Source organism: Manacus candei, unplaced genomic scaffold (assembly GCF_025592945.1).
Source record: "Manacus candei isolate 608988 ecotype Guabito, Panama unplaced genomic scaffold, ASM2559294v1 h1tg000084l, whole genome shotgun sequence".
Taxonomy (NCBI): Eukaryota; Metazoa; Chordata; class Aves; order Passeriformes; family Pipridae; genus Manacus; species Manacus candei.
The window spans coordinates 4,320,929-4,346,897 of record NW_026138132.1 but is presented as its reverse complement, the minus strand read 5'-3'; the positions used below and the strand labels follow the sequence as shown (position 1 = coordinate 4,346,897).

At 51.6% G+C, this 25,969-nt stretch overlaps 1 protein-coding gene across 1 annotated transcript; it reads right to left on the bottom strand.

Annotated features, from left to right (window-relative positions):
- Positions 1-25,655, bottom strand: CDS2 (CDP-diacylglycerol synthase 2). Its single transcript, XM_051811874.1, has 13 exons — positions 25,576-25,655; positions 12,900-13,042; positions 11,604-11,700; positions 11,114-11,211; positions 9,880-10,019; positions 9,433-9,491; positions 8,303-8,385; positions 7,178-7,265; positions 6,759-6,827; positions 6,044-6,196; positions 5,655-5,774; positions 4,988-5,091; positions 1-4,345 (listed from the first exon to the last, which is right to left on the bottom strand). Exons 1-13 carry the CDS (start codon positions 25,636-25,638, stop codon positions 4,216-4,218), a joined length of 1,347 nt encoding a protein of 448 aa, XP_051667834.1. The 5' UTR covers positions 25,639-25,655; the 3' UTR covers positions 1-4,215.
- Between the last annotated feature and the right edge of the window lie 314 nt (positions 25,656-25,969).

The following is a 25,969-nucleotide window of genomic DNA, read 5'->3' as shown; positions in this document are numbered from 1 at the left end:
TAATGGAACTTATATTTATTTAACAGTAACATACAGTATATAAATAGGGTAAATACTTTAAAATATACAATATATCACATTCGAACATTCGGTCAAAGGAAGGCAACTCTACATGTGCAGCTAAAACAGGAACCAAAAGAACAATGCACAGAGAAAGAAGCCGATGGTGGGGCCACGCCAGGGCTGGAGAGCAGGGCACACAGGGATGACAGGAGCACAAAGTGCCACCCCAGGGCTGGGCACGGAGGGAGGAACCCCGGGAGCTTCCCCATGGTGCCTTTTGTGACTGACCTCTGCCAGGGGGGGCTGGAGGGGCCGTTTGGGTGCTGACACACAGCTCTGCCCTGCTCCCACACAGAGAGCTGGGGGAGGAGGAGAGGGTGGGATCCCACAACAGCCAGGCCTGTGGGAGCTCACTGCACATACTGAAAACAGGAGACATCCCTTGGAAAATGTTACTGGCATCTCACAGCCTGGTGCCGAGCTTTAGGCGATGCTGGGGGATCTCCAGCTCCGTGAGCCACACGGGGCACCAGGAACCCCAGGAACTGGTGTCACTGCTGAGCCCCTCACCCCAAAGGATCTATTTAACACAGGCTGATCACACAGGACACAACACAACTGCACAAACCAGCTTTGGGGCTTCCCTGAGCACTCTGGGCCACGGGCTGGCCCTGCATCCCATCTGCAAACTCATCTGGGACACAACCAGATGTGGAGAAGCAAATTTCTACCCCAGCGTGCCAAGTGCTCGTCTCGCAGACCCAGCCCGTGCCAGCTCAGGCTGGGGATCAAACCCAGCCAAACCAAAAGTTCCACCCAAACCATCCACTGGCAAACAGAGCTGGGGGTGCTCAGTGCCCTCCCCAGCACAGCCAGCCCCTCACTCCACACAACAGCAGCTTTCCAGCCACATGCCATCCCTTTATAACACTCCCACATCCCTCTCTGCCTGTTCTGGTGACACTGGTGCAGGGGTGGCTCCCACACCAGCCTGTTCCTGCCCTCAGAAGCTCCACACTGGCCAAATCAGACTTGCCTCTTCCTCTCAATCCAAGCACACATCCAGCTGACACAGGACCTCCCCCTTGCTCTGCTCTTCCTATTTGTTTGGCACAAGCAGGAAGAACTTCTCCAGTGCTGGAGCCCACTGGGAACCAAAACTACGGTGCACCCTGAGCTCGAGCCCTGAGCTGGAGAAACTTCCCTTGAGCATCTCCTTTCTAGCCATCCCTGGGGTCACTCTGGCCTCTCTACATCAGCCTCCCCCCAAACTGGAATTCTTGAGAGCTGCAGCATCACCAAGGTCCTGCAAGGCCTAACACAATGGAAAAGAGGGGCCACGTGCACATCCCTTGAGGGACAACCAAGGCCAGTAACATCAGCTGTTCATTTTTTCTCAGCAAGTTGTGAACTCCCCACCCCTGGAAGTGTTCAGGATCAGGCTGGATGTGCCTTGGAGCAACCTGGCCTACTGAAAGGTTCCCTGCCCATGGCAGGGGTTGGAACAAAATCATCTTTCAGGCTCCTTCCAACACAAAGCATCCCAGGATTCTCTAAGTCCAGCTGTACAACTTGCAAATATCCTTAACAACCCCCATCTCCCTCCCTTCCTCCTCCGTGGCTCCACTGTTTCCACTCAGTTTAATAAACTTCCATGCAGGATACTAAACCCTTTCCACTCAGCCTTCTCCTTCAGATCAGCAGAGGCTTGGAAGTTCACCCTTTTCCTGCACTGCTGGGAAGGAAGTAGGAATAAAGCTGATCAGGGAAGCCACCCACAGGCAGAGCTGCCGCTGCTCCCCCAGCCCGGGCAGCCTCTGCACGGAACCACTTTGCCCTCCAGTGCCCACACACAGCACTTGCACCCTCCAGAAAGGCCCAGATCTGCCTCAAACCAAAGCCTGAAGCAAAGCCTTGGGTCGGGTTTTGCCCCACTAATCACAACTGAAGAGGTACAGAGAAGGGTCAAAGCAGAGGAGCAGAAGACTAAAGACCCATTGGAAAAACTTCTCAATATAAACAGAGCACACTTTTGGAATATTTACCAACACCATCACCTCTGCCTGTGACCCCACAGTACCCACAAGGGGTTTTGGCAGGTGTGGGCAGGGGAACCCTGAAAAGCACCAGCTGGTCCAACCCCACAGGGCAAAGTGATCCCAGGGACTGCACAAAGCACCCCCACACCTATTCCCATGGATGCTCCTGGCAAGTGCCCTCACTTTGCCTTGCTGAAATCACCCAAAATGTGATGAAACACAGCCCAAATATTCACCCTGGGCAAAGCAAAGTGGAAGCACCTTAATCCTCCTCTCCAGGTTGCAAATGAGGGGCTTGGACCAATATTCTCTAAGAGGACAGAAAATAAATCCCTGCCTAATTCAAGCTGGGAAGAACAGACACCACAACCAGTGCAGCAGCTTTGCCAGCACCACACTGAAAACACTCTCTGGAAACAGCCCCTTCCTCTGTGCTTTCCATCAAATCCCTGCATTTGTAGTACAAATTCCTGCCCTGTGGATCCTGTCTGGGGAGAGGAAGCAGAGCCCAGCACAGGGTCCTACAGAAATGCAGGGGAGAGGCTGGATCTGTTCAATATATTTACACACACACACAAGCTCTCTTGCACACTCAGGGGAAATGGAAGCAATGGCAGAACCAGAATATGGAGGAAAAAGTGATTTTGGGGTATTTTCAGGCGGTTTATTTTCTGTCGAGGCTAAGCCAGGCTGCAGCAGGTACAGGTCTCTTAGGGGGGGTCTGTGCCTAAGGGTTGTGTCAGCTACTGCTGCAAAACACCAATGTACTTCTGTATTAACTCTCCCTGTCACCCCTTCCCCAGGTTAAAATAAGGTAAAGTTTCTCTCTCCCATGCACAAACTATGGAAAGAAGGAAAATCAGAGTCACCTCGTGTTTGGGAACATTGCATAAGGTGGAAATGGGGATATTTTTGCTATCTGAGCACAAAAAAAAAAAAAAAAGAGAGAAGTTTTACAATCTTTAGGGTTCTCAATTTTAAATAATAAAAAAGTATGACAAAATAAAGGAAAGTACTTCAATAAAACCTGCAGCTATTAAGTACAAACTGTTTCTGACAAGATTCAGTGAGCAAAGCAGGACAGAAGCCTGCAGAGAAATGAACCCAGACTGAAATGCAACATAGACCGTGGTAAACTCAGCAGCACAACATCTACAACTCAAGTAACAAACAGACATGATCCCTGAAAGAAAACAAAACTCCCAGTGGAGCCCCAGCAGAGCTGGAGCCCAACCAGCAAGAAAACAGGCTGGAAACTGCTCCCCAAATTACTTAAAATATCCCAGTGAGGGGGTTCCAACCATCAAGAAATGGAAAAGGGTGGTTCTTAAAGGTTATTTAACGGGGGAAAATGAACCAAGTTATTTAAGGGTTGTTCTTACTTGGCAGGAATTAATGAAGCTTTAATGTTCTTTAAAACTTATTTACTTCAAGCAGTTTTGAAGCAATTTGAACCTCCCACATTCCCACATGCAACTCCCAGTTCCTTGGCTCCTTGTCCCCAGTCTGTTCCTGGTTTAATTAGTTACAAAAGTCTCATTTGCCAAAATATCAGCCACAAAAGGAGGGAATGTGAGAGGCACTGCAAAAACCAGCAAGTGAGAGCAGCTGCAGGTGCCTGGCTGGGCAGAAGAAACAGGGCTGGGTTAGTATAAGATCCTCTTCCAATTACCAGAGCCTGGACAAGGAGATTCCCACAGCTTTCTGGGAGAATTCCCATTGCATTCCCAGGTCCCACTGGAGAGAAGGATGGTCCCCAGAGCTGCCACCAGCCTGGCACAGCAGCCAGGGGAGGGCACGGAGTCACGTCCCTGCCAGCTCCACATGGACAACGCTCTGTATTCCCTGCAAAAACCCACTCACAGGAAAAGCTCAGCACTGCCCAAACACTGCAAAGGTTCAGAACAGTCCCTGAGGACAGTCCTACCCTCCTGCTTCACCCTGCAGTCCTTCCAAACCTTTACTCCTCCTCAGCTCCAAACCCAAGATTTGCTCGTTTGAACCAAAGCTCTATAAATATATTATTTAAAAAAACCCACAAATGCAAACATTTACCAAGAAAGGAAGAAAAGTTACAGTGAAATGAGGCCTTGTTATTGTCTTAAATCAGGCAAGCCAGGGATTTCCTGTTGGAGGCCTGTCTGTGCTCAGTCCTGTCCCACTCTCCTGGTGCCTACGCGTCCTCCAGACTCCCCAAAATTCCCCTGTCAACCAGGTGTGCTTTGAGCGTGTTGAAGATGTGGAGCTGCTGGTCTGGCCTCAGGGTCAGGAACTGCTGGATCAGTTTGCTTGGGTTGGGACCTCTGAAACACAAAATCATCATTATCTGTGAGGCAGGTGGCTGAATCTCAGTGAGCTGGGGGCTCAAGTGCCATTTCAGCAAAATAATGGGCTTAAATTAATAACCACATTGTCCATTCCCTCACCAGTTCTACATGGGGAGCTTAACTCCATTTGGGATGTGGAAATCATTTCAAAAGGCACAGGATGCTGAACTGTAAACACAAAATAACACCCCAAATCCAGTGTGTTTAAAGAGGATTGTGCATCTTATCAGCAGATGCTCCCCCTCACAAATCCAAGCAGCCACATACAGACAGTTCCTCGGCTCCCTGAGGCATCTTTGATGTACCTACAGGATTTCTTCTGTGCTTGGCTACAGAATGCTTGTTAATGCTACAGAATTAGATTTCCCTGCTTGTTTGACTCTGGAAACCCTGTCCAACCTTCACAGGGATGCAGAAGGAGGAGTTTCAGTGGGACTGGAGTAACAGGGAACGAGGGTTGTGTTTCCAGCTCTGCATGACCCCACTAAAAGATCCTTCCTTTCTTCAAGTCTTTCCTCTGTGTCTTGTTATTTTTAGATGTTAATCAAGGGGGAAACTGCCTCTTATTCCCAGCTTGTCCAGCCCTGGGAGCTGCAGGGCCCCCAGAGCAGCACAGACCTGATGAAGCTGGCGATGTACACGTTGACAAAGGTGGCCATCAGGTACTGACAGTCAAAGCGGTCCATGATCCCTCCGTGCCCCGGGATGGTGTTGGCAAAGTCCTGAGCAAAGCAGAGGGATTGCACTGAGCAGTTCCAAATACCTGTGACTTGCTTCTGTGCCTCCCCACATGGCACTCATCCCCGCGCTCCCGTTCTTCCCAGAAGGCAAAGTCAGATTAAGGAGACATTTTGTTTAATCTCTCCCTGGTTTTAAAAGTTTCTCCTGTATGAAGCTGCTGGTGCCTGAGGGACAGTGAGGCTTAACTGTCACTCAAAGGTCAGGGAAGGCTGCTGTTTATCTCCTGTCACCCTGTCTTGCCTTTCAAGGCATCTTAACTGATCACAGACCGTTTACATGTAAAAACAGCCTGTTGACATCAAGGAAAGCCTCAGATTGCAAAATTTCCTGGCTGGGTCTTTCCTCCTCTACTTCAATTTCTGTACCACAGCAGCGTTTAGAACATCACAGCTGAAATTTGAAGGTCTCTTCCCATTCAGTTGAAAAACCCAGATCCTGCTCCATCTTATCTGTGACTGAACAAATACCCCTCCCTTCCCAGAGCACCACCCTGCTGTTCCTGGTTTTCCCTTCCTAAAATGGAACTGCCCCTCCCCATCCTCACCTTGATTTTGAAGGCCCTCTTAAAGCCACTGGCAAAGAAGCCTCCGAAGGGCCCGATGAGGGAGGCGAAGGTGGAGAGGGCGATGCTGTGGATTTGGAAGGGGTACATCCGGACCGTCTTCTGCAGGAAAGACATGGCAGAGAGGGATTTTCCACGAGAACAGCACTGTCCATTGCTTGCCCCTTCTTCTCTGCTCCCCAGGCTGTAGCTCAGCTGTTTTCAAGTGTCCCACCAGACCCGGGACAACTCCTTCGGGATGTCCACCACCACAGACCACCACCATCATCCCCTGTCATGTTCCTTCACACACCATCAAAATAAAACCCCGTTCTCCTTTCTTAGGGCTCCTATCCCAATAAATAAGATGTGATAAACAGGGAGTGTCATACCCAGCCCACCACAGACTGCAGCACCAGGGGGATGTTGTACTCCTGGAGCTGGAACAGCTCGGAGGGCTCACAGTCCACCGTGAAGCTGTTGGTGTCGTTGTTGAACTCCACGGGGCAGGTGAAGCAGCGGTACCCAGACATCACATAGGACAGCTCCAGGGGGACACGAGGGGAGACGTGGCAAAGAAAACAGGATTAATATTTTCCTGAGGGAAGCAGCAGAGCTGATCTCACAGAAAAGGCCATGCAAGGAGATGAGGAGAGGAGGGAGCCACACTCCAGCTTCCCTAAGGAGATTACCCTCCTGAGCAGCAGTAATTGGCTAAAGGCAGAGTAAGAGCATCTGCTCAGCAAGGAGTGTCAGAGCTGAGCCAGGCTGCACCCCCTTGCTGAGGGGACAGCAACAGGCAGGCAGAGATGGTCATAAAACTAGTTAGAACACTCCAAGAGCACAGAACTCCCTACACAGCCTGTGAAACGAGGCACAGCACCCATCCAAAGTCCCCCTGCAATGAACATGTCACAGGGTTTACCAGGGACTAAAAACTTCCCCCAGTGTCTGCACACAGCCATGGACCAACTCAGACTCTGGTCAGCAAGGGAAAGGTGAAGTCTCTGACAAGAGCTGGCAGAGATTAAAGCCTGACTGCATTTTTTAGACAAAACACTGTCACTCCATGAAGGGAAAAGATCAATGAAATAAGCACCGACTTACCAGCCATCCAAACAAAACAGTGGAAAAAAATCCTCCAATAAAACCCTCCCAGGTCTTCTTTGGGGAGAGCTGCCCGAGAGAAAGAGGAGGAGGTCATTATTTACACACCTCTGCAGCCCTTCCTCACTTGTGAACTGCTGAGGCCAATACAAGCTGGTGCCACCATCCCCAAATAAGAGTTTGGTCAGAAGCTGCCACCAACATTTCAGTCTTAAACCTCTCATTCATTCACAGTTGGACTCGATGATCTTAAAAGTCCCTTCCAACCTCAATATTCTATTATTTAATTTTAGACCCTCCCAGGCTGGGATGCACATCACGTTTAATTTGGAGGCTTGCTTCAGACCCACAGCAGGAGCTGAGGGAACACAGGCCCAAGGCCCAAAGAAGCTCAAATCCATGTTTGAAGTGTCACAGACCTTGATGAGCGGCGTGCGGCCGAAGAAGAACCCGAACATGTAGGCCATGATGTCATTGCAGATCACACAGGAGATGGGCACAATGAACCTGCAGGGCAGAGGGATCAAACCACTGGAAGTGCCAGGACCAGACAACTCCAAGACTTAACGAGCAGTTGCCATGACAAGGGGCCTTGCAGGGCCAGCACACCAACGTTTCCTCCTCCAGGGCAATGCGAGGAGCACCCACTTGGAGCTCCAAGGCAAATCTGGGGGTTACTCAAGTGTTCTGGACTAAAGAGTGGGTTGTGCACCCAGAATGGCCTGTTTCAAGCACATTGTCTTTTGTCACACATGACATGCTGCTGGACACTGACCTCCCTGCCCCACTGGAGCAGAAAGCAGGAGGCTCCCCAAGTCCCCTGGGCTGGCTGTGACACACAGAGGAGCTGCAGTACTAAAGGGGCCCAAATTAGTTCCTGGCCCTGCTGGTTTTGGCAAGACCACCAAAGGGGCTTCCCCTCTGCACAGCAGCTGGAGTGAGGTGGGAGGTTCCACCTCCCTCCTTCCACAGCCCAGCCCCAAACCCAGCAGCATTTCCCATCCATTTGCCAGGGGTGGTTATCAAGAGAAAGCATCTACCCGGGCCTGACACCACCTGAAAGGTCCCTGCATCCCATACATATTGTCAGATGCTCCTTTACAATGTCTCTCTAGTGGCACAAAGGAAGTCCTAAGTCACTGAGGTGTCACTCAATCTTCTGCTGTTCTGTTCTGGACAGGTCCCTCACAAGGAGCACCTTCTCCTCAGCCATTTGCTTTTGTAAAAGAACAGTTTTAACTCAAAACTGAGTATTAAGATTAAAAAAAGATTAGATATTAGGATGAAATGAGGAGCTGGCACACCACTGGCACGGGCTGCCCAGATAGGTTGTGGACTCTCCATCCCTGGAAGTGTTCCAGGCCAGGTTGGACTGGGCTTGGAGCAACCTGGGCTGGTGGAAGGTGTCCCTGCCCATGGCAGGGGGTGGCACTGGATGGGCTTTAAGATCCTTCCAACCCAAACCATCTTGGGATTCTATGAAAACACAGTCAGTCATCTCAGGCTGCAAAAAATAAAGCACTCAGAAGTCAGAGCAAACTCACCAGATCATCCCTTCAAACAGGTTGTGAATGATGAGGTGGGACTGGGTGACAACAATCAGCAATGTCACGTGGGTCCATCCGAACTGGAAGAGAAGAGAGGGTGGAGTCCAGCCTGCCCAGGGACACTGCCCTGCTCTGGGGGCAGAGCTCAGGGGCTGTGAGCTCCCTCAGAGAGCTGCTAGTGCAAAGGGCACTCCTGGCAGGCACCTCCACCAGGACCAACAGCAACAGTCACAAAGAGCAGGGGACAGTCACCCTGAGGAACTTATGGGCAAGTTCTCCAGCTCAATCCCACCTGTGACCTTCACTGGGAACTTCTGCTGGAGCAAATGCCCTTTAACCCACCCTATCCCATACACCTCACTCAGATTTCTGACTGCATAAGAAGAGCAGAAGACTTAACAGATATCCAAGCTGCATCCCTGTTTGCTGAATATTTTGGAGAGCAAAGCCAACTGTGTCAATGGTCACACATGAGAAACACCTCACTGATGTCTGGGAAGAGGGAGACAAAGTCAACCTATCCTCAGGACCAGCCCTGTACAGCCCTCTAAGCCTGCAGGAAGCTTCTTCACAGCATCCACAAGTGCAGAGGGAGGGGAATACATGTTTGAAGGGGAATTCTTTCAGTCAGCTTCCTAAAAACACAGTCTGGTCTCAGTCACCTTCCCTCCAGGCAGCAGGACAATGCACAACCAGCTGAGGAGCATCTGCTGACACACAGACCTCCACGTGTTTTCAAACAGCCTAAATTATTCCTACCTGTGCCTCCAAATGGGGCCAGCCATTCAGGCCCTGGATTTAACCTACTAGGCTCTGAATTTAACCTTTCCAGTCCCTGACTTTAACCTCTCCAGCCCCTGACTTTAACCTCTCCAGCCCCTGACTTTAACCTCTCCAGCCCCTGACTTTAACCTCTCCAGCCCCTGAACTTAACCCAGCAGGCCCTGAATTTAATCTCACTAGGCCCTGAATTTAATCTACCAGCCCCTGAATTTAATTTACCAGCCCCTAAATTTAACCTTTCCAGGCCCTGAACTCAACCTTACGAGGCTCTGAATTTAATCTCACCAGGCCCTGAATTTACCAGGCCCTGAACTTAACCTATCAGGCCCTAAATTTGACCTTACCATGTAGAACTGGAGGCGATAGTGTTTCTTCACCAGGCTCAAGACAAACATACAGAAACCTGAGGAGAGACAGAAGAAAAGTCAAAGGTGGGAATGTACCTCCCACAGTCAAATAATTTTGTACCGTGACATCGTACAGCTGATGAGGATTTTACTTAAATAAAAGAACAATGTTAAGTAGGGAAAGCACTGTTTTGAAAGTCACACCATTGCCTACAGGTATCCCTTGGAGAGAGGAACAATCTGGCTGTCCCATACATATTATGGAGTTTTTTCCTACACAGCCCCGTGTGGGAGATTTGCCACCACTGCTCTCCCCCTGAGGCAAGTCACAGCACCCCTGGAGAGCAGAGATGGTTTGCCATGGACTCTGCACTGGACACAGCACTCAGGGTAAGAATAATTCCAGGCTTTCCTCCCAAGGTGAAGCAGCAGAGCTGTGAGTACCTGTCAGGTAGAGGGCGAAGGAGATGAAGCGGTGGTACTTGCTGAGGATCCGCAGGGGCTCCTCCCTCTGCACCAGGGTGAAGAAATAATCTGTCACAGTCTCACCATAGAAGAAATAGTTCACACAGAGCAGGAAGTACCTGTGGAGGACGTGAGTGCTCGTTAGCAGGAACCCTGAAAAGCTTCTGGAGAAACACGGGAAGTGACTGATCCCTGAGGATCACTGCCCTGCCCTTCTCCTGCCAACAGGACTTCTTCAGGTGACAGCCTGAACTTTATTTCCTCCAGTTTGGAAATGTCACCTACATTTCAAAGAGTGGGTGCATCTCTCAGCTCTGCTCTGGGATGGATCACAGCTGGGGTCTGGGTTTGGCCTTGATGCACAAAGACTCTGCCTTTATGTGGCACAGCTCAGCTGGCCTCTGCCTCCCAAAATCCCCCATCCCATGCCTCCCAAAATCCCCCATCCCGTGCCTCCTGTCCTGTGGCTCCCAAAAGCACCCACTCTGTGCATCCTGAAAGCCCCACTCCTGACCTCTCCCCAGCCCTGATGTAGTGCCAGGACAAGGGGGAATGGCTTCCCACTGCCAGAGGGCAGGGTTATGTGAGACATTGGGAAGAAATTCCTCCCTGTGAGGGTGGTGGGGCCCTGGCACAGGTTGCCCAGAGAAGCTGTGGCTGCCCCATCCCTGGAAGTGTCCTAGGCCAGGTTGGACTGGGCTTGGAGCAACCTGGGCTGGTGGAAGGTGTCCCTGCCCATGGCAGGGAGTGGCTCTGAGGTCCCTCCCAACCCAAACCATTCTGGCATTCTGTGATTCTGTGCCATGTTCAGCCCTGTTTCACAACCACCCCATCCACACAACCACATCCATCTCCAGGTGGTGACTCCTGTCAGTGCTGTCCCTTGCACAGATCACAGGATTCTCATCTCTGCGCTTCATTAACAACAGGACAAACTTCATCAACAAGGGCTCTCCTAAGATACTGATCTATCAAGACTCATGGGGGCTTTTCCTTCTAGTGAGAGGTGTCCCCACCCATAGCAGAGGGGTAGAATGAGATGATCTTTAAGGCCCCTTCCGACCCAAACTGTTCCATGATTTTCCTTTACAAGAGCTGTTAACACACATCACTGAGAACACACACAACCCCAGGGTCTCTGGGGGTGTCCCCTGCCCTGGGATGGGCTGTTCCTGCTGCACAGGCCTGGGCAGGGGAGCACCCCCTCACTCACCAGCTGAGTGTCCTGAACCAGGGCAGGTCATAGGAGTGGTACACGTTGTAGCCAATTGTGATGATCTCGTGGAAACACTTGATCTGGACACACATCACCTGCACAGAAAGACATGCAGAGCTGTAATCCACGGTGATTAAACAGCTTTTCTGCAGGGAAACGAAAAACATGCATGTGCAGAGCAAAAGGTACTTTAACAGTCGATATCAGTCTGGCAGGAGCCTCCTAATCCAACACAGGAATCTCACCACGCTGTTTTTCCCTCCCCTTTCCTCTGCAGGAGGTTTCCAACAACCTCTTGTCTTGGTTCCAACTGCAGCCAAATGTTGACCAGCAGATTCCTGCCAGGCTTTATCCACAGAGAGAGAAATCCAGCAAGATGAATAGGGACTTCTAAGACATGAGGCTCTGAGCTTCCCACCCCAGCAATGGTCCCAGTAACCTCCCCACCATTGCTGTGAACATCAGGACACTTCTCTGGAGCACTTACTATTGTCATTAAGACCATGGGCCCCAAGTAGATGATGATGAAGAAGAAGGTGATCATTGCCAGCGTGAGGATTCCTCTCACCCACCAATTCTTCCATCTGGGCCAGAGAGAAGGGAAGATGTCAGAGATAAATCAAAGCAGAGCAAAGCAGCCGAACAGCACCTCTGCTCTCTGCGTGTCACAGGAAGGAAACTGAGCCCTGGAAACCCCAAGTTTCCTCTCAGTGCTGCAGAGAGAGCTCAGGCTGCTGCCAAAGGCCTGGCTGCAGCAGCTGCAAGGCTTCAGTTCAGCCTCACTGACTGCAGAAAGCACTAGAGAGGTGCTGGGCATCTCCAAGGCACTGAAATGGGACAGGAGAGTGTCTGCTCCTGCTCTGCTACAGGTTTCCCACATCCTGGACAAGCTGCAGGACAAGTTTAAATAAAATAGGGACCACCTCCCCTCTCTGCACTCCTTTCAAGGAGGAGAGATGGGCTGTGAGGTGTTGTACCCTCAGTACTGCCCTGCCCCGAGCCTGTCCCATCCTCAGAGCACACCCAGGAGAGACACTTTCTGTGCCTGTGATAAAAACAAGACACTTCCCCCCACTACAGTCTGTAGAGAACATCCAGTCTGTTGTTAATTCCTGTCCTCCCCAGCGTGATTTCTTGTGCATTCCTGCATAAGTCAGTCACACTGCTGGTTAAAAACCTCTGCAGCTCAAATCTTTGCTGAGTGCTGTGAAAGCCACACACAACCTCTGTGGTCTGTCCCACTCAGGCCCCTCCACCTGTCAGGACCCAGCAGGAAGCCAGACCCTCCCACAGCCCCCTCCCCTCCCACCTACAGCAGCCCTGACCCTGCTCCCTGCTCTCCCTGCTGCTTCCCGTGGCCTTGGAGGCAGGAAAAGAGCTGGAGAGCTGCTCCTTCCACTTCCAGCAGCCCCCGAAGTGCTGCTGGGCCAGGAGAGCATGGGGAGCAGGCAGGGCCCTGGCAGAGGAGGGGGATGATGCAGGGCCCTGGCAGAGGAGGGGGATGATGCAGGGCCCTGGCAGAGGAGGGGGATGATGCAGGGCCCTGGCAGAGGAGGGGGATGATGCAGGGCCCTGGCAGAGGAGGGGGATGATGCAGGGCCCTGGCAGAGGAGGGGGATGATGCAGGGCCCTGGCAGAGGAGGGGGATGATGCAGGGCCCTGGCAGAGGAGGGGGATGATGCAGGGCCCTGGCAGAGGAGGGGGATGATGCAGGGCCCTAGGAGAGGAGGGGGATGATGCAGGGCCCTGGCAGAGGAGGGGGATGATGCTCAGGGAGTGTTACCTCGAGGACAGGTTGGACAGAGCTCTGTTCAGGACCTCTGGGGTGTCATCTGATGTCTGCACCGTGGATGAACCTCCAAACTCCGATCTGCTCTCGCTGTCTGACGCTGTCTCTCCATCCAGCCTGTTCTCAGACTCTGACTCCTGCCAGTGAAAGACAGACAAGGAGCTTTACCAGCCACACTCTGAAGGAACTCGGGGCAGCCCACTGGGTGTAACACCAACCACCACTCTGCTTCTGCACTGGAGAAAGGGGAGGAGAAAATATTCTGGGTATTACACGAGGTTAAACCCACGAGAAACATCATCAAGTGTTTTAGGTGCCATCCATGATGGGTGGGATGTCCCTCAGTCTCAGCAGCAGCCACAGAAAAGGGTCTGTTCCCTCTGCACAGCCAAAGATGCCTCACAGTTGATTAACGAGTATCTCCAAGTGCTTCAGGGAAACAGCCTTGTTAGCAGGAATTTTTACAAGGCCTCCCAATCCCCAAGCAGATCTCCAAGAATGTAACACTGCCCAAATTAGCCAGGAAGAAAGGCCTCCAAGCAGACAGAGCTCAAGGCTTCCAGACAGACTTTTGAAGTGCTGACTGCACGGGGACACTAAAAATAACACCCAGCCCATCCTCAGGCAGCTGAAGAGGAAGAGCCCAGCTTATCACCCAGGCCCAACATCCCCTCTGGCACAGGGGAAACCTTATACTGGCAAGAGACACTTTGTGCCTTCCCTGCCCCTTGGACTGCTCCAGCACTCAGCTCGAGCAAAGTCCTGGGTTTAGGGGGAAATAAATACAGGTGAGGCAGGTGACTGAGGGCTCTGCAAGGGTGGTGGGAAAAGGATTCCAGGTGAGTTCTGGCCCCCCAGAAGTCCTGTGCCTCTTCCCAGTGGCAGTTTTCACTCCAATCCAGCTCCTGAACACAGGACAAGTCCAAACTTAAACATTTTGCCCCTCATTTCAGCAGCACAGCTTCATCCTGCTCCTGGCTCCTTGAAGCAAGGAAGGAAAAGGCCACTCCCTGGGGAGCACTCAGGCAAGGCAGAGCCTGCACTTGGCACTGGAAACTCCAGAAAAGGGAGAATGTTTGCAGGAAAAGCACTGAGGGAGCTGAGCTGACAAACACTGGGAGCTCTGCAACCAAAGGGACTCCATCCCTCTGGGGTCCCAGCTCTGCAAAGAAAGGGACTTCATCCCTTTGGGGTCCCAGCTCTGTAACCAAAGGGACTCCATCCCTTTGGGGTCCCAGCTCTGCAACCAAAGGGACTTCATCTCTTTGGGTCCCAGGCAGTGCTGCCCCACTGGACCCAATCCCCCAAAACAATCATGTGAGGGGACTGTTCCGGTGTAATCTGTGGTTTGTGGTATTTGTAGTTCAGTGGAGCAGGAAGGCTGGAGCAGCTCCCTTATTTAAAGCAGGAAAAGATAATTACTGCCCAAGCTGGAACTGTCAGTGGCTGCAGGCCAGGTTCTTAAATCAGACAAGGACAGCGAGGCATCGTCAGGTGGAGGCAGCTAAAAATACAACAGTGATGTCAGGGATTACTCCCAGGGACAGCAGAGCTCTGGCCACCACACCAGCAGCACCTGGTGTCAGCTCCTCCTCACCTCCCTCCATGCTCCTTCTTTCCATTCCCATCAGCTGGGAAGGAAGAGTTTGGGTTTGCTTTCAACCAAACTTGCTGTCAGCCCCCACGTGGGTCTGGAGAGCTGGCAGTGAAATGCAACTTGGCTTTTTTTCAGCTATTTTTCAAGTGACCCGTGAAATCCACTCTGCCCTCAGACTTCAGAGAGATTTAGTGCCATTTAGCTGAGAACTCAAATCCATAAGGCAGTTGCAAATGGCAGCAGGCAGAGACTGGAAATGATAAAACTCCCTGGAGACCACGAGTTTGGCATCTCACAGTCAGGTTTTGGGAAATCACTGCACTTATTTAGCTGCGTTTCCATTGCAATCCATGTTTTCTCCAATAAAAGGATTCCCTGCAGAATTCCCCTGGGAGCAATCTAAACAGCTGCAGCCTGGCCAAAATCAGTGTCTCCTCTGTACAGGCTAAACCCAAAAGCCTCAGGCAGATTCCTCCTGCAGTCCAAGGACCCAGCACCTCACACAGGTCACCAGCCCGGTGAAAGGCCCAGCACTGAAAGGAGGAGGCAGATCCAAGCATTCCCAGGTTTTACTCCCCAAAGGCCAAGGGTAAAGCAGGCAAATCATTCCTGGGTGCAGCCCAGAGGATCAGAAGTTTTGCAAAAGGAAGGGAAAAGAGCACTTGTGCCTTCCTGCCCTCCCCTCCTGGGCCTTCCTGCCCCGCACTCCTGCCAAGGACACAAGGGGTGAAGGTAAAGCTCAGGGGACTGAGGAATGTGATGCTACAACTGAGCTGATCCCACAGCTGCTGGAACTGGCAGTCCTGATCCCTGCCATAGCCCAATCCCTGTCATATCCTGATTGTGATCCCTGCCATATCCCAATCCCTGCCACAGCCTGATCCCTGCCACATCCTGATCCCTGCCACATCCTGATCCCTGCCACAGCCTGATCCCTGCCATATCCCGATTGTGATCCCTGCTATATCCCAATTGTGATCCCTGCCATATCCCAATCCCTGCCATGCCCCAATCCCTGCCATATCCCGATTGTGATCCCTGCTATATCCCAATCTCTGCCACAGCCTGTTCCCTGCCATGATTCCCTGCACCAAGTTCAGGACACAGACATTGCAGGTAAATCCATGCAAAGCACATCCCCAGGTCCCTGATGCACCTCCTGCAGTGAAGGCCAAACCAACCCTTGTGCTGCAAAGAGTTTGGGTCTCCAGGAGCAGGAGCAAAGCCCCCCTGGGTCAGTGCAGCGGGTCCCCAGTTCATCCCCAGCAGAGGAACAGCAGAGGCTGAGCACCAAACACACAGTGCCCCACAAACACTGCCAGGTTGTTCCCAGAGAGCACAACAAAGGCAATCCAGAGGTTTGTCACAATAAAGGGGCGTTCTCAGGGTTCAACATGAAATGCAGGACCCATTCCTGCCATGCCTTCCTTGCTCGGTTTAAGCCTGATGGGAGGAGGAAGAAAACATTTTCCCTGATGGAAGAAATCACCAGTCACAGTGAGGGCTGGCAGATATTTCACATCTTCACTGCAAACAGCTGAGCAGCATCAGGAATCAGCTCTCCTCCCTGCTCAGCTCTCTCTGAATCAGAGCATTAAGATTATATAGGACACTGTGCCAGATTTAGGCTACGGAGAGGACTCAGGAATTGACACTATTTTTATACATTTTATGCAAATTGCCCCCATCAGCCTACAAATCACCACTTTAAGCAGCTGAAGGGATGCTAAATAACTCATTTAAGCCTGAGCTTGATATATCCTGGGCTGGGCTACTGAACCCAGCTGTGGCACTGCCCTGGTGACACCCTCCTGCCTATTCCCACTGCTCTTTCCAGTGCTCCATCTGAGCAGACAGATCCCATCAGCTGGCACTGCTCTCCCAGGCACTGATGCTCCCCGGGGCAGATTAAAGCTCATTACAGTCAGTGCTGCTGCAAAGGGTTTGTGACTGCCCAGGACTGCCAACAGTGCCCTGCAATGCCAGGGCTGACAGGGGAGCTGGGTCTAATACATGGGATTTTGTCACAGAAACAGCAGCTTTTTCATGCCTCATCTGTTTTCTCCTGTTCCTGCCCTTGAAAAAAAAGCCTGGAGAGACTCAGACTTGCAGAAAGTTACCCCAGAAATCATGACTTGTCTCCTTCCTCAGCCACTGGACTGTTCTCTCTCCCATAGTCTCTCCTTTACCCCCCCATGGACTGTTTTTCTGCCCTTTTTTGGTTGTTGTTTAGGTTCTGCCCACAGTCAAAGCTCTTCAGCCCCAGGCTGGACCTCACAATGAGGTCCTGATCACACCTGACCCAATGGTGACTCTGAGGTACCAACTAACACAGCACGACACTGGAGCCTAAAACCTTCCACCCCACTGAGCCAGACACAGCCCAGACACCTCCCAGCAATCCCAGCACTTCCCACTGCTGCTCCTGCAGGGCACACAGCTTCTCCAGCTGCAGTTATTCCATATTCTCTTACCACAGCTCTCCCTGGCTGATTTTTCCTGTTAGTTCCTGATATTCTCTCTGCTCTTCTCCTCCCAGGCAGGAGGGCAGAGCTCCCAGGATGTCAGACATCCACATGAGAGCTCCCAGGATGTCAGACATCCATGTGAGAGTTCCCAGGATGTCAGACATCCATGTGAGAGATCCCAGGATGTCAGACATCCACGTGAGAGATCCCAGGATGTCAGACATCCATGTCAGACCTCTCAGGATGTCAGACATCCACATGAGAGCTCCCAGGATGTCAGACATCCACATGAGAGCTCCCAGGATGTCAGACATCCACATGAGAGCTCCCAGGATGTCAGACATCCATGTGAGAGTTCCCAGGATGTCAGACATCCATGTGAGAGTTCCCAGGATGTCAGACATCCACGTGAGAGCTCCCAGGATGTCAGACATCCACATGAGAGTTCCCAGGATGTCAGACATCCACATGAGAGATCCCAGGATGTCAGACATCCACATGAGAGCTCCCAGGATGTCAGACATCCATGTCAGACCTCTCAGGATGTCAGACATCCACATGAGAGTTCCCAGGATGTCAGACATCCACATGAGAGATCCCAGGATGTCTGACATCCACATGAGAGCTCCCAGGATGTCAGACATCCACATGAGAGCTCCCAGGATGTCAGACATCCACCTGCAGGATGCAGAGCTGGGAAACAGTTAAAACTCCTCGGTAAGAGCAAAGCAAATCTTCTCTCTGGTTACCTTGGGATCTGGCTTTATTTTCCCATTTATTTTACAGGGCAAGCATTAAATCTATTAAAACACAATCAGCAGCTTTTACTGGCTTTTGTTACCAACATGGAGTTACTAAACTGAACGGGGGAGGTTTGGCAAGCCCAAAGCTCCTTCTTCAATTGATCATCTCAATATTGAAGGTTTCTAACAGAATCAAGGGCAAAAGGAATGCGGGAATAAAATCAAGATAACAAGACCCATTTTATATTAATTTACTGATTTCTACATAAGTCATGATGAGAAGAAAGAGCAAAACCCCAAATCTCTGCAAGGGATGTTTCTCCTGGTGAACCAGAGCAGATGGGGGAAAAACCAGATACCTGCTCACTTTTTACATTTATGAAATCAGCAGATCTAAGCAACATTTGTCAACAAATATTTTATCACCCTGAGGAAAGATACATGGAGAAATGAGTTGTCTGAGCTTTCTTTAAACAACCCAACTCCTTTAACCATGTGGTACGAAATTTGTGCTCACATTTCAATGGTTTTCTCACAGAGGAAGCTCAGGTTTTTTACCCAAATATCCATGACACGATCTCAGTTGTCATAGAAACGAGTCAGCTCCCTCCCTGCCAAAAATCTGCCCAATACAGATCCACAGTTAAGTATTCAATGCTGGCAGATTAAATTTGTGCAAGAAATGCCATTATTTGGGCACCTTCCTCAGAGCCAGGAGCTGGTTAGTTTAGACTTCCTGCCAGATTTTAACAAAAAGCTGTGACAGAAAATGTTAATATGAAATGAAAGCTGAAGGGAGAAACAGAGTTGCTTTTTCAGGCAAAAAAACCCTGACAGCTGGAACAAAAGGGACCAACTGCACCACAGCCTCTGCTGTTCTCACCTCCGAGCACATCGGCAGGATCAAAGGCAAGATAATTAGTTTAATGAACACAAACCCAGCAGCCTCAGTTTTGAAAATCTCTGTGCTTTTGAGAAGGGGGTTTAATTCCTACATCCAGGAGGACTGCTGTTCCTCTCTCCCCTTCTCCCTGCTTTCCCCACACCTGCCCACCTCCCCCAGCTGCTGGGCCCCACCAAACCCCCCTCTGGGTGAGATCAAGGTGACAAATCACCCAAGCACTCCCAAATTACAGGAGACTCTCTTTCAGAGGTTGACAGCTCAGGAGGGTGAAACAAGGGAGAAGTCTGGAGACCATTAACATGGGAAGGAAAAACCAAGCAACTATCCGGGTTTGATTTGTACTAAGAGCCCAAAAAGACACTGGTTTTGTTGCAAGTGCTGCAGAAAGTGCTTGAACTTCTCAGGCTGGGAGGTCACCTGCAGGAAAGCTAAATTCAAGATTGTCATGTCCCACTCCAAGCTGGTATCTCGTGCTGACTGCGAGATTTGTTGTCTCAAACAACCCAACAAAGCTCAGGTTTCGTTTATGTTGATAAAGGACTCCCTTCCCCATCCCAAAATAGCCATATTCCAGTTGAAGGCATGCAATGGAAATTGGGACATGCCTAAAATAACATCACAAAAAGCAGAAATGTTTGTACAGTGGCTGAAAGAGCAAAGAAAACTCATCTCATGCTCCCAAAGCTCCTGCTTTGTTTGGACAGGGAGTCCATCCCTCAGCAGTGGGATGTGCTCAGAGCCAGCACAACAACAGCCTGGCACAGGAGCCTGATTTCCATGTCAGCAAGTCTGATCCCTGTGAAGTCACACCTCCCTTTGACTCATCAGTTCATCCCCTGCCTGCACCCCCAGCACCCACCCCAGGGTCTGTGGATTCCAGGGAATCCAGGAGGGAAAGGCAGCAGGGACCAGCTATTGTGTACAAACGGGCACAAAAATAGCTCCGTGGTTCTGGCACTCCCCCAGAATCTCCTCCTGCTAAGAAAGGAACCTGCCTCCCCCTCTGAAACATGGATGGAGATGTTTTGGGGAGAGGCTCCTGGGTTCCCCTGGATTTAAATGGCATCCCTGTGCCCTCCTGGCATTTCCACACTGGCACTTTGTCACCCCTGCAGAGACAGAGAAACGTGTCCAGGAACAGGAAAGCAAAGCTCCAAGAGCCTCTGGGAGTTGGTGTTGGGAGAGGCTGGAGCTGTGTCTGCTGGAGCCTGCACAGACATTCCAATCTGCTGTTGTTTGGAAGAGCTGGGACAAACAAGAGGGAGAACAAACAGCTCTGGAGCAACTGTTCACTCTGAAGGTTAGTGCAGGAAAAGGCTATTTTTGGCCTCTGAAATGAGAGTCTGCATCACACCAAGGCCAGTGGCTTCTGACCCTCAATTCCTCTGGTGTTAACACATATTTTTCCAAAACATAATCAGAAAAAAAAAATCTCACCAGGCCATTTAATTTGCTGACTGTGAGGTGGTGCCACAGTCTTGTTCTGCCAGTCAATCCCCTTGGCTTTATTTGAACTAATCAAGGAAAGGAACCACGCAGGACTTGGATGAGTATTTTAGACATGATCCTGATGAACCCACATCAGTGCTTTGCTGAAGTCTCAGGTGTCCAAGGGCAGGTTGGACAGGGCTTAGAGCAATCTGGGATAGTGGAAGGTGTCTCTGCCCATGGCAGGGGGTGGCACTGGATGGGCTTTGAGGTCCCTCCCAACCCAAACCAGTCTGGGATTTTATGATTCCATTCCATTTTACCTGCAAGGACTTTTACCTCTGGTGTTAATCACTGCTCACCAAAGGCAGGCAGGAGGAGAAAATGGTTTTCTTGCCACTTAACCTGTGTTTTGTGCTTGACAGACAGTAACACTGGTCCTTAGGATTTTTTCCTGCTTGGAAGACACACACAAACACCCCAACTTCCCTCTTCTCAGCTCCAAACATCCCTCCCCCCACAGGAATCACCCCCAGATATCACTGAGAGCACAGGATTTCGGGAGCCTCAGCAGAGACATCACTTATGTACAAAGCAACTCATCTGAGCACTGACCTCAACCTGCAACGGGGTCAAAGCCAGAGGAGTATCCATAGGGAGTTATGGATGTGTCTCCCTCCATCACCCCATGCTATCCTGACCATATTGTGCACAACAAATGACTGGAATTGAGGACAGACCACTGGAGCAGCAAGAGGGAGCTTGGGAAGAAGCTCACAGATCCACAAAGATCCTGCAGGAACACTGGGAAAACAGGGAGGTCTGGGGGTAACAGCCACTTCCAGGCACTGCTGAGAAGGACACTCACCTGTGTGGCCCTCCAGACCAGCCAGGAATAAATCTACTCAGTAAATAAGGATGGGAAACAGAAGCCAGGCCTGCACTATCCAAAGGGCTGAGGAACAGGAAAAGCAACGTGTGCTTGGGGGGTTTGATGAGAGCACTGAGAGTGCCTGTGAAGAGCTGCTCCCAGGGAAGGAAAGGATCTCCTCACAGCCCAAGGAGAGTCACCCAACCCTTAAAATGACAAAATCTTCCTGGGATCAAACTTCTCTGGCATCACCACAAATGAGGACACAGGTGAAAGGAGTAGAGGCCAAGTCAAAGCCCTTCCAAAGGAAACAGTGGCAAAGGTGTCCAATTTGAGTCCCTTTTCCATCAGGAACACAGTGAGTCCAGTCCCTCCAGGCCACAACTAAGGATGCCCAGGAGCTGTCGGGCACACACAGAGCTCAGCATCCAACAGCAGGGAAGGCTGAAGTGTCTTCTCCCAGCAGAGCTGGGATTGTGAACATCTCTCCACAATAAACGAGGCTCGTGCTTCAGCAGGAGCCAAGCAAACTGGTGCTTGGGATTGAGCCTAAAATTACATTAAGAGCTATTAAAAATTAAGCTTTTGGAGTGGGTCTGGAAGCAGACTTGTCCTTCAGCCTCTCTTAATCCTGATGAGATCAAGAGAAGCATCACTGCAGCAGTTTACTGGGTTTGATCCTACAAGAACCTCGTCTTGTTATCACAAACTCCCAACTAGTGGGAGCTCTGAGCTCTCCTGGAACATGGGAAGTAACAGGATTTGAAATTGCCTAAACCTTCAGAGCACCTGCAGTGTTATTTCTCTGTGTCCTGAACCCTCTCCTGAGCTGAACTCCAAAACTGGAGCTGCTGCTGCTGCTCCAGCCCAGCCCAGGCAGCTGTTCCCTGCCACCCTTCACCCTCCCAAGCAGACCTAAGGGACAGCATGGCATCCACTTGCCTCAGCAGCTTCAAAGCCCTTAGATCACCAGGGAATTCTTGCAAAATGCCTGGAAACACGAGAAATAAATGCCTGGAAGCACAGGAAATCACGAGGCCTGGATGCCAGTCTTTCACTTTCTGTACCACACGAACCAGATGCAGCCAGATAAAAGTCACACTGTCAGTCACTGCAAAGCTGGGCTGGAAAGAACCCGAGTTTCCATCAGCCAACACTTCTCAAGTACAGAATCATTCCAGTTCCAGCCAGGCACTGACTGCAGGGGACAAAGGGGTTGGTAAACAAAGCCAAAGGGATGGGGGGTGTGACCTGCAGCCCCCCCTTCCAGGGGCAGAGGCCCTGGGATGTCTGAGAACCCCCCCAGTTTCAACTACTAGTGCAACATCCCAGCAAAAGGATGGAAAAGGAAAAATCCCTCAGTCCTCACTGTGCAGTCACACAAAGCACAAACAGCTACTGAGAAAGGATCATAAAATCCCCCTAAAGCAGCAGGAGCCTTCAGGAGCTCTGCAGGCATCAGGAAACAATTTTATTTTGCACTTCTGTTCTCCTTGGGAGCTGGAAGAGAAAATGTGGTTTCCTGGGATGCACTGAACACAGGAGAGAGGCACTGACCTCAGGGTTTGGATAATGAATGAGGCTACAGAGCAAAGGAACGAGTCTACAAAGACCAAGGGAGAAGGACCTGCAAGGCAACAATGACTAAGGGAGAAGGACCTGCAAGGCAACAATTACAACTTCTTTCATGGTGAGGCGCTGGCAGAGGTTGCCCAAGAAGCTGTGGCATCCCTGGAAGTGTCCAAGGCCAGGTTGGACAGGGCTTAGAGCAACCTGGGATAGTGGAGGGTGTCCCTGCCCATGGCAGGGGGTGGAATGAGATGGGCTTTAAGGTCCCCTCCAACCCAACTCATTCCAGGATCCCACGATCTCAGATATCACCACACAAACACCAACAGGTAACAGCATCCCAGTGCTCTGGGCTTAGAAAATGGGTACAAACAACACCAGGGCAATTTTGCCTGTTTTTTCACTGGGGAGATGAGGGGGAGTTCACTGAGCAGAACAAACAGATGTTGCCTTGTTCCCTCTGAGACGAAGATTGTGTTGCACAACAGTTTGAACAAAAATCGATTTTCAAACGCTCTGGCATGAGGAGCTCAACTGGGGCAGCTCAGGGGCAGCTGTGCCAGCAGGGAGGGACACCAAAGCTGGGACCCTGGGCAAAGGCAAGAGGAGCAGAGAATGAAACCAACCTCCCTATTCCCACTCTCAAACCAGAGAAGTGAGAACAAGCACAAAACACAACCACCTGAAACCCGCCTCGGTGTTTACATCTCGTTTCTTTAAACATGCTGAGAGCTCTTTCCAGAAGCCACAAGGGTTTCTGGAGAATAAAATATCTGCTGCTAAGTGATTTTCCTTGGCAGGGCTCAGTGCATGACAAAGCAGGAATGGGAATGTTCCCTCTCCCAGCAGCACCTGCAGCAGAGCCCTGGGCAGGCCGAGACCACCAGGACCACGAGCAGTTCTGCTGCCTTGGCCCTTCCCTGCTGTTATTCCCAGGCTTTTCCAGGCATTTCAAAACCCAAGGGCTGGATCTCAGGGGAGGAAAGCAAATCCTGCCCCTGAGCTGCCATGGAAAGCACAGCACCAGAGGGATTCACAGCAGCAGGATTAGTCACCAGGTAACACCTCCCAGCAGCTGGATTGAACAATTTGGGGAAATTCCCTGCTCCCAGCACTCCTCTCTCCTCAGAAACATCACATTCAGCACCTCGGAGGAGCTGTTTCTCACTGCTTGGAAACATCTCTTTCTATTTTTTTCCCTCCTGCAATTCATTTGAGCTGATTTAGGAGGAGCAGCAAAACAGAAACGTTCCCTCTCTCTAGGAAGGACACTCCAAGTCATTGACTCCAAGGAAATATTTGAGGAGTCCTTCAGAAGTCTCCTTGCACATGACAATACTTGCCTGGAAATAACAGGATTGCACTGGGAACAGTGGCCTCTGAACTCCTTTTAGGAGCTAAAGCGAATCCCAGCTTGGCCCAGGGGGTTTGGCTGTGCTCCAGTTAAGCAGCACCAGCCCCCCCAGCCTGCTGAGGGAGGTCTTCCAACTCCCACTAAAGTTCTGGAATAGAAAACTCCCTGAAGATTTTCTGCTGCAAAGAAAATTCCAGCTGGGACAAAGGTACTTATGTCGAGGACAACGGTTTCACCCTCTGCACAACCACAACCCAGGAGCCATTTGGTGCTCCCCTCACTCAGGTCAGGGAACCTGGGATCAGAGAGCTCCAGGGAACTCTGAAAAAGGCAGAACCTCCAGACCTACATCAAGGCTACCCACTCTCCCTTCTGTGTGTGCCAGGTCTGATCACATCAGCACAACAAACCTCCCTCCATCCTGCCTGCACAGCTCCTGCAGGTGTTTCACTGGGACTCAAACAGAATTAAAATAGCATTAAAATCGCATTTAAATTGCAGAAGAGTTTAGTCTAATGGTTTCCTGCTGCTCTGAACTGCATCCTTGGTGCAGCAACAGAGAAAACACTCCTGTGATGGTGCTGAGGGCCCAGGGCCTCTCCCAACACAGGTGCATTAAACACCAAGGCAGCAAGAACCACATTTCCCTCCAGTTTTTGCTCTCTGTGACCCTGCAAATGTTATTTACAAATTTTTCCCTGGTTGTTTACTCCTCTTGGTCCTTTCCTCTTCGGGGAGGAGCAGGAACAGAGATGACAAGGGTGACAACAGAGAGTGACCACGAGCATCCAGCCAGGCTCAGGGTACAGGAAAACAGAGCCAGGCTGGCTTTCCATGGCTCGTCTGCTGTGGAAAAACAAACCTTTTCCTTCAGAGAAACACAACTTCATTCCTCATTGAACTCCCACAGAGCCCACACAGGGAGGGCATTTCCTGGGGGTGATTTAGGAGGTACCAAAGTCTTTCCTAAGGCAAGGTCTAGGACCCCAAACTCACTCCCAGGGGATGATTTAGAAGGTACTGAAGTCTTCCCAAAAGGAACCTGCAGGGTGTGTGACCCCGCCTCCCCCCCATTCCCTGGGGATGATTTAAAAGGTACCAAAGTCTTTCCTAAGGGGAGGTCTGAAGCCCGAGACTCATTCCCTGGGATGATTTAGAAGGTACCAAAGACTTCCCCAAGGGAACCTGCAGGGTTTGTAACCACCCCCGGCCACCTCACCCCCTGGGGATAATTTGGGAGATACCAAAGCTATTCCTAAGGGAAGGTCTGGAACCCCAGCCTCATTCCCTGGGAAGGATTTCAGAGGTACCAAAGTCTTTCCTTAAGGGAAGGTCTGGGAACCCCCTTCATTCCTTGGGGACGATTCGGGAGGCACCAAAGCCCCCCCGAGGGCAGGTTTGTAAACCCCCCCCCTCATTCCCTGGGGGTGATTTCGGAGGTGCCAAATCCCCCCCAAGGGAAGGTTTGTACCCGGGATACCCCACAAACGCAGTTCGATCCCCATCTCCGCGCTCCCACACAGCGGACCCGGGGCCGGCTGTCGCTCCCCCGGGGGCGGGATCTGCTCCTTGGGGGGGATCAAATAAACCCAACGAGGGGCAAATGAACGCCCCCCCACCGCCCCCGCCACGCGGGGGTCGCGCAGCGGTCGCGACACAAGGCGGCGGGACGGGCCGCTCCCCCCCTGCCCTCCGCCCCTCCCCACCCCCTCCCGTCCCCCCGGGCCGCCCCGCACCTTGTCCTGGGGGTCCCGGGCCCCGCCGGGGCCGCGCCCGGGCCGCTGCCGCACCTCGGCCATGCCGGACCCGCGCGCGCCGCCCGCCGCCGACAGGGGGCGCCACAGCGCCGCGCACGGGCCAATGGGCGGCACGGGATGGGCTGGGGGGCGGGATTTGTGCGGCGCTGGCCACGCCCAGGTGTGGCGGGCTCATGATGGGCGCCATGTTGGGGAGGGAGCGGCGCCGCCGGCGACCAATGGGCGGCACGGGATGGGCGAGGGGGCGGGGCTTGGGACCCGGATGCTGGGGGGCGCCATGATGGAAGAGAGAGTGCGTCACTGAGGGAGGGAGCGAGGGGGGAGCCCCGCGCGCGGGAAGGTGTTTATTTTAACGGCACTAACGGGCTTGGCT

What these genes read in the sequence shown, in the direction of transcription:
- CDS2 (XM_051811874.1), bottom strand. Translation starts at nt 25,638, where the DNA reads ATGGCCGAGGTGCGGCAGCGGCCCGGGCGCGGCCCCGGCGGGGCCCGG. An exon ending in CTGTCCAACCTGTCCTCGAG is followed by an intron (nt 11,701 to 12,899) that starts GTAACACTCCCT and finishes TCTCTGGCCCAG; the next exon opens with ATGGAAGAATTGGTGGGTGA. An exon ending in CTGTTTTGTTTGGATGGCTG is followed by an intron (nt 6,197 to 6,758) that starts GTAAGTCGGTGC and finishes GTCCCCCTGGAG; the next exon opens with CTGTCCTATGTGATGTCTGG.